Source organism: Myotis davidii, unplaced genomic scaffold (assembly GCF_000327345.1).
Source record: "Myotis davidii unplaced genomic scaffold, ASM32734v1 scaffold456, whole genome shotgun sequence".
Lineage (NCBI taxonomy): Eukaryota > Metazoa > Chordata > Mammalia > Chiroptera > Vespertilionidae > Myotis > Myotis davidii.
The window spans coordinates 782,443-789,741 of NW_006287375.1; the positions used below are offsets into that span (position 1 = coordinate 782,443).

At 54.0% G+C, this 7,299-nt stretch overlaps 1 protein-coding gene across 2 annotated transcripts; it reads left to right on the top strand.

Moving 5' to 3' along the window:
• Positions 1-288: 288 nt before the first annotated feature.
• On the top strand, positions 289-6,481 carry IRF1 (interferon regulatory factor 1). Of its 2 annotated transcripts, XM_006759155.2 has the most exons (9): positions 292-808; positions 2,040-2,139; positions 2,862-3,038; positions 3,164-3,213; positions 3,316-3,448; positions 3,636-3,758; positions 4,175-4,224; positions 5,090-5,225; positions 5,517-6,481. In XM_006759155.2, exons 1-9 carry the CDS (start codon positions 722-724, stop codon positions 5,648-5,650), a joined length of 990 nt encoding a protein of 329 aa, XP_006759218.1. In that variant the 5' UTR covers positions 292-721; the 3' UTR covers positions 5,651-6,481. The 2 variants fall into 2 exon arrangements, with proteins under 2 accessions (XP_015416420.1, XP_006759218.1); XM_015560934.1 differs by lacking the exon at positions 3,636-3,758 and having other exon boundaries at positions 289-808.
• Positions 6,482-7,299: the final 818 nt, after the last annotated feature.

The window sequence follows — 7,299 nt, forward strand, 5'->3', positions numbered from 1 at the left end:
TAGCGGGGTATGTTGGTAGCGCGCATCCGCGAGCGGTGCCGGGGACTCGAGTGTCCGTCCGTGCGTGCATGGGTGCTCTGTGCCTCGCGCCCAGACCCCAGGTTTCAGGCTGTCCATGCAGGTGGCAGGGTTGGGGCTTGCTCCCCTGGGCGGCTGGAGAACCTGCCGCAGCAGCGAGAGGAGGCGTCACAGGTGTTTGGTTCATTTCGCCGAGGACAGGAGCCAGGCAGGAAGGGTTGCGCCTCGCGGCTGCTGCACTGTTGTGGGCGACGGTGGGGGGAGGATGTCTCCGATGCAGGGAGACTAGACTGCTTGCCCATGAGGGAAAGTGCACAGCTTTATCTCAAGTAGGGAAATTTCTTGGCATCTAGCAAAAGAAGCCCCTACCTTCCCAAAGGATTTGAGTTTGGGAAGAAAAGTTTTGGTATTAAGATACCCGTGTATTTTGTCTCTTTTTCCTGCACATAAGTCCTGCAACTATCACCAGTCTTCCCAGGACTGCCCAGGAGGGAAGGGGCAGGATGGTGTTGCCTCAGATGCTAAAAGGATTTGGAGGGCAGTTTTATTTCAGTATAAGCCTCCTCCCCCATGATTGTATTACCTGCTACCTGGTTGAGGGCAGGGGAAGGTAACTGAATGATCTGGGGTGCAGCAAAATAGTGCCCAGGGGCTGCTCATACAGACTCAAACAGGAGCCTTCTGTCTTCTCTTTACAGCCAACATGCCCATCACTCGGATGCGCATGAGACCCTGGCTAGAGATGCAGATTAATTCCAACCAAATCCCAGGGCTGATCTGGATTAATAAAGTGAGTGTAATTCTTTGGGTTTTTCTGCCACATTTTAACCCATGTTCTGGGGGGGACCAAAGCTTCAGATGCAGCTCAAAAAGGGAAGTGATAGGGAGGAGGCAGCTGTGTTTCCCAGAGGGTCCTGCATGCAGGGAGTGTGCCAGGCCCAGCCCTGGGCCTCACTTGCCTGACTTCTGCCTGCCTTCCTTCCTTCTTGAGGAAAGGACAGGGCACCCACCCGAGGTCACTGACAGTTTCCAGCAGCTAGACTCTTCCAGCATCCGAAGAGCTGGAGTTCTGATCTCTCCTGAGGAGACCCATAAAAATTCACCCAGCAGGGCTCTACTCAGACAAATAGCACTGCCAGTAGGAAGGTGACTGGCTCACCAGGTGACCCAAGAGTTAACCTTGCACCAGTTGCCCAGGCCCAAGAAATCTCTTGCTGGTGAATAAAGGGCATCACAGGCTTTGTAGACCTAATAACAACAGTATTCATAATAACAGCTACTGCATACTGTTCACTCACTACAAGTGAGTGTGGCAACATGCCAAGTACGTTACTTACATTGTGTCATTTAACCCTTAAAATAGCCCTGTGAGGTGGGTCCTTTAATATCTCCACTTTCAGATAAAGAAACTGAGGCACTGAGAGATAGATAATGACTTTGATGCCAAGACTTGAACCCGAGCAGTCTGACTCAGAAATCCATACTGTTGAGCCACGAGAACAGTGAGACCTTCGTCTTTACATATGCCACTGTGTTTTCTTGTTTCATAGAAAACAGTGAAGGACAGAGTTAGCGTGCCTGTGCCACGGCCACACAGGGTAGCCAGCATCCATGTCTGGCCCAGGGCTTCCTCAGGTGTACGGCCAGAACCCCCAGTGGAGGAGCCAGTGGCCCTAAGGTGTCCTGAGCAGTCCCATCTAATGGACAAAGTTCTCATTGCCATGTCGATGCTGACAAGCCAGAGAAGCATGCCACCCAGCACATCTGTAACAGGCAGAGGGAGGTTTTTGCTGAGCTGATGGTGCCACAGCTCATCTGAACCCATAGCCCCTTCTGAGAGATCCAGAGTGATGCAGCAGCCTGTTCAAGCCCATCTCAGGATGGGTCAACCCAAGCCAGCTATCAGGGTGAAAAGGGGAAGTCAGCCTTTTCCCAGACCTGGGTGGCTGGGCAGACTCCGACAAACAGCCTGTAGCCTCTGAGCTGACACAATCGTCTGTACATGTGTGTGTGCTGTTCAGGAGGAGATGACCTTCCAGATCCCATGGAAGCACGCTGCCAAGCATGGCTGGGACATCAACAAGGATGCCTGTCTGTTCCGGAGCTGGGCCATTCACACAGGTGTGTGACTCTTGCCAGGAGGAGCCCGGGAGGGGATAGGGGGAGGCACTTCTGTTAACACAGAGGCTCTCACTGGGCTTTCTGAGCTCCCTGTGATGGCATACAGAGTTGGGGGTGGGGGCAGAGGGCAGACCAGCATTTCTTCGGAGAGGGGCCATTGTTTCAAGGAGTTTGTGGCTGGATTAAAGTTCTCCCTGGCAAAAAGCAACTGTGAGCCAAGATATTAAGAGACCCAGGCCTTCTTTTCTTGAGGTCCTTGGCTAAAGGCCCATCTTGTTGGTGGCCTCTTTTTATCCCAGAGGGATGGGGCTCTGGGCCCATCTCAGACCAGTCAGCCCACCTATCAGTAACTGTTCTTTGATGCCTACTCTGTACCCACTCCCATGTTTGGAAATATCAGATAAGCCCCAGCCCCTACCCTCTGGATGCTGACAGCTCAAGTAGGGAGTCTGGGCATGGTCCAGGACAAAGAGCACTTTCGGGTATGTGAGTGCTCTAGTGCGTCCAGCTGGGCCCGTCTGTGAGGCTTGCTGGATGTGCCTACGGATACAAGCCTGGGCATTTGAGAAACCCCAGGGTCCAGGGCCAGCAGAGTGTCACGCAGGAGGATCCCTGGCAGCATGAGAGCTTGGGAAACTCTTGCCTTCCTCCTCCCAGGCCAGCAGGCGGCTGAGGATCCCCACCTATGGCCCTGACCATCCTCTTCACTCTCCTGCCACTAGGCCGATACAAAGTAGGGGAAAAGGAGCCAGATCCCAAGACGTGGAAGGCCAACTTTCGCTGTGCCATGAACTCCCTGCCAGACATTGAGGAGGTGAAGGACCAGAGCAGGAACAAAGGCAGCTCAGCGGTGCGGGTGTACCGGATGCTCCCACCCCTCACCAAGAACCAGAGGAAAGGTATCCAAGGGCTCTGGGTCCTCAAGAAGCTCTCAGGCAGGGAGGGAGGAGAAGCAGGAGGGAGGGAGGAAGGCAACTGGGGCTGGTGTGCCTGTACCAAGGCTTATAGCTTGTCTCTTCCACAGAGAGAAAGTCCAAGTCCAGCCGAGATGCTAAGAGCAAGGCCAAGAGGAAGGTGAGTGTGGTCCTAGGCAGCCAGTCTTTGGCCACCTGTGAGTAGGGCTGGGCAGTGGAAGAAGTGCCACGCAGCTTGGTCTAAGCTCTTCTCCCTCTGCAGTCATACGGGGACTCCAGCCCTGATACCCTCTCCGATGGCCTCAGCAGCTCCACCCTGCCTGATGACCACAGCAGCTACACAGCACAGGGCTTCATGGGGCAGGACTTGGAGATTGAGCGGGCCCTTACTCCAGGTGAGATGGATGGGGCCTGGCAGGGACCGTGCAGGTCGGAGCGGGTGGGGCGAGCTCTTTCTCTTGGATGTGGGAGGCAACGTGCTTTGGGTGGCCTGTTGGAGCAGGCTACGGGATAGGGGATGCTGGGTGTCCTGCACACTAAGAAAGCACACAGCTCTGACCTGCGCTTTCTGCTGTCCTAAAGCACTGTCACCATGTGCCGTCACCAGCACTCTCCCCGACTGGCACATCCCAATGGAAATCATGCCAGACAGCACCAGCGACCTGTACAACTTCCAGGTGTCGCCCATGCCCTCCACCTCTGAAGGTTCGTGCTGCTGGGGCCTCACTTGCCTGCCTGACTGTCCAGGTCTTGGGAAGGGTTTCCTGGTGGAGAAAAGGTGCTCAGAACTCCAGAGCCGGCGGCAGCAGGCTAGAGAGAAGAGGAAGGGGGCCAGGGGCTGCATTTTGATCTAAGGTTGCTGGTTCTCCTGGCTTCTCTGCAGCCCAGTCTCTGAGAGTGAGGAAGGAAGCGAGGGAGTAGGAAGAGGTGTGGCTTCAGGGTTTGGGAGGCTGAATCAGTAGGAGAGTATCCTGTTCTGGAATCTGCAGGGCAGGCAAGGCAAATGTCTACTGGGAGGGGTGTGTGTGTGTGTGTGTGTGTGTGTGTGTGTGTGTGTGTGTGTAGGGGCAGGGGAGCCTGGCTGGCTGCCAACTAACCTTTATGCGCTTCCCTATCCACAGCAACAACAGATGAGGACGAGGAAGGGAAGTTACCTGAGGACATCATGAAGGTAGAGCCCCTTCCTCCCTGGACACTCTTTTGAAGTAGCTGCTACTCAGTGAGGAGAGAGAGAACCAATGAGAGCTTCCAAGTCGGGGGGGCGGGAGGGCAAGAGGGGGCGGTGTTAGGCAGCTACTGCTATGACCTGGCTGCTTGCATAGTGCCATCTCCATACGGCTGGGCACCGCTGGTCCTCCTTGGAGGAAAGACACTGTGGAAGTGAGGACAGGTGGGATGCCTGCCCGGTTTCCAACAGACTGTCCTGGAGCAGGCCTCAGGGCCCCGGATAGCTCTGAGTCAGCCTCCATCAGGACCAGATCCCTGGCCCGCATCCTCCGCCTCAGCATGCCCCAGGCCTGCTAGCCTGAGACATGCGCATCAGGTTTCAATAATCAGCCTTGGGGATCTATAATATGGCGGCTTTATTTTTCCTTTAGCTAATTATCCTCTAGGGTTGTTTTTTCTGTTTTGTTTTAAAAGTGAATATAAAGGAGTTTTTGCAGTTGTACGCAGGCTCTGTTCCATCAGCACACAAACTACATGGGCATAGTTTCTTATCTCTTGCTTTTCTAGTAATCTTTTCTTGACTTATTATGCTAGCCATTGCTTTAAGCCATTCTCCCAGTTGTCATGTCCTTACCCAGTTGAGAGGAAAGTCTGGGAGCTTTGGTGCCAGGGTTGATGTAGGAGTGTGAGTCCAAGGCAGGCCCTCACCTCCCAGGCCCCTGTCCGTTAGTGAACTCATCTGCGTCCATCCATCTGAGAAAGTGGCCAAGGGTGTGTTCCTGGCTGGGAAGCTTTGGCTCATTAGGGCAGGCCATTGGGTGAGTCTGCACTGGAAGGGAGCTGATGGCCTCTTGTCCCTCTGTCCCCAGCTCTGGGAGCAGGAGCAGTCGGAGTGGCAGCCGACCAATGTGGATGGGAAGGGGTACCTGCTCAATGAACCTGGGGCCCAGCCCACCTCTGTATATGGAGACTTCAGCTGCAAGGAGGAACCAGACAGCCTTGGGGGTAAGAAGCCCCTGAGGGAGAAGGGAGAACCATGTGGGGGGCCTAAGGGAGGGGAAGGCTAGGGGGTAGGGCCAGGGAGCAGCAGAGGTAAAGCATCCTTGAACTCACCAGGGTACAGACAGCTTGCAAATTAGCTATTGCGCCCATGCCTTTAAGTTTGCCTAAAGAGGAGTGTTGCGGCCATGGGATCGACATCAGATGCTGCTGTGTCTGTGGCCTTCAGGGAGGGAGTTAGGGGGAAACTCACTCCTCCCAACCCCCCTAACTTCATACAACCTTCTTCACATCTAGGGGATATCGGACTGAGCGGACTGAGCCTACACCGCGTCTTCCCAGACCTGAAGAACATCGACAGCATCTGGCTGGACAGCCTGCTGCCCCCAGTCCGGCTGTCCTCCATCCAGGCCATTCCTTGTGCGCCATAGCTGGGTCCCCGGCTATCTTTTGCTCTCCTAGGTTAGCAGGACCTGGCATCATGGTGGCTGTGGTGCAGAGAAGCAAGACTCTTGGATGTGCAAAGAGTGGGTGGGGGTGGAGCCACCCTCCTTGGGACAGTGGCTTCTCAGGGCCTGGCAGGACAGGGTCTGTGGGGTAAAGCTGGCCCTGCCTCCTGGGAAAATGGGGTTCTGAGACTGGCGTCAGGTGGAGGTCTCAGACAGGAGTCAGCCCTCCAGGTTTCCCCTCCGAACCCTGCTGCCTGTGCCTGGAGAGGGTTTCGCTGTCACTGAGGGAGCAGACCAGTGGCCTCAGGAAAGCACAGCACCACCCCAGGGCTGGCTCTGCACTAAGACAATTGCACTAAGTGAATCCTATTTCCAAAGAGCACCTCCCTTCCCAGCTGAGCCCTGGGCGCTGTTCCAAAGTCAGTGAAATGTGAAGGAAAAACGTGGTCCTGGGGGACAGTGTTCCCTCAGCCTCAGAGGAGTCCTGCCCTCCCCGCCTGGGCTGAGGGGCTGGGGGGAAAGCATGGCACTTTTTCCTGTGGATCTTGCCACGTTTCTGATCAGAGATGTACACTAACGTTTCCCGCGGGTTCTCAACCTTTGCGTTTATTTATACAGTGCCTTGTCCTGCGCCCACCTGCCCCTCAGGCGGGCTGCAGCAGCTCTCAGCAGGCCCAGGGAGGGAAGTGTGAGCACCTTGGTATGACTTTTAAAATTGGAAAAGCTTTCTAACCACTAAGTCATATATGACCATAATATGTACATGCGTGTAAATATGTACATTGTATTTTTATAAAAAGTGAATTGTTCTAAGGGGTGTGGCCTTTTATTTGTAGATACATTATAAATTGTAGATGAGTTTACTTTCTGTAGAGACATTCTGAGGCCTCATTCTTGGCATCCTGCCTGAGCTTGACTGTGGGTGAGGTGACACGCACCTATTGTAGGATCCTTTCAGTTGTGTTCTTGGAGAAGATGGCCGGAGGGGACAGCCATGACACAGGAACATACTCATGTAAATATAGTCGAGGCTTGGCGTTAGAGCCAGGGGTGTGAATTGAATTTGGGGAATGTTGAGTTTTGAGTTCTGAGGACTGTGCCGTAGACTGTCTGTCCGCTGAACTCAAATGCAAGTGCACTCGGGTTCCATTCCCAAAAGTGAGCAACAGGTGCAGTGCAGTCATGGGCACCGGAACAGACGGCAGCTCAGAAAAGGCTCCCGAGGCCTTCTGTGTCAGGCCTTGCTGCCCGGCTTCTGCAGAGATGGACATGTCCAGTAGGCAGTGGCAGAGTCACATGTGCCAACGGAGTGCTTGAAATGTGGCCAGTGCGATGGAAGAACTGGATTTTAAACTTTATTAGTTAAAATTTAAATAGCCACTTGTGACTAGTATCTACTGTATTGGACCGTACAGGTAGAAACTGGATTGGGGACAGACCTGAGGGGTTGGGTGGGGTGTTGAAAGAACAATGAATGCCAGCCCTGCATTGTTCTGTGAAACGGGTCCATGCACAAAAGTGTTAGGAAAACCTTGGACGACCTTACAGGAAGTAGGTTTCCCTCCTCCACGTCTTCTCAGGGTCTGTCTGGGCTAATGCACACAGAAGCTCTCTGAAGGGGTATTATATCG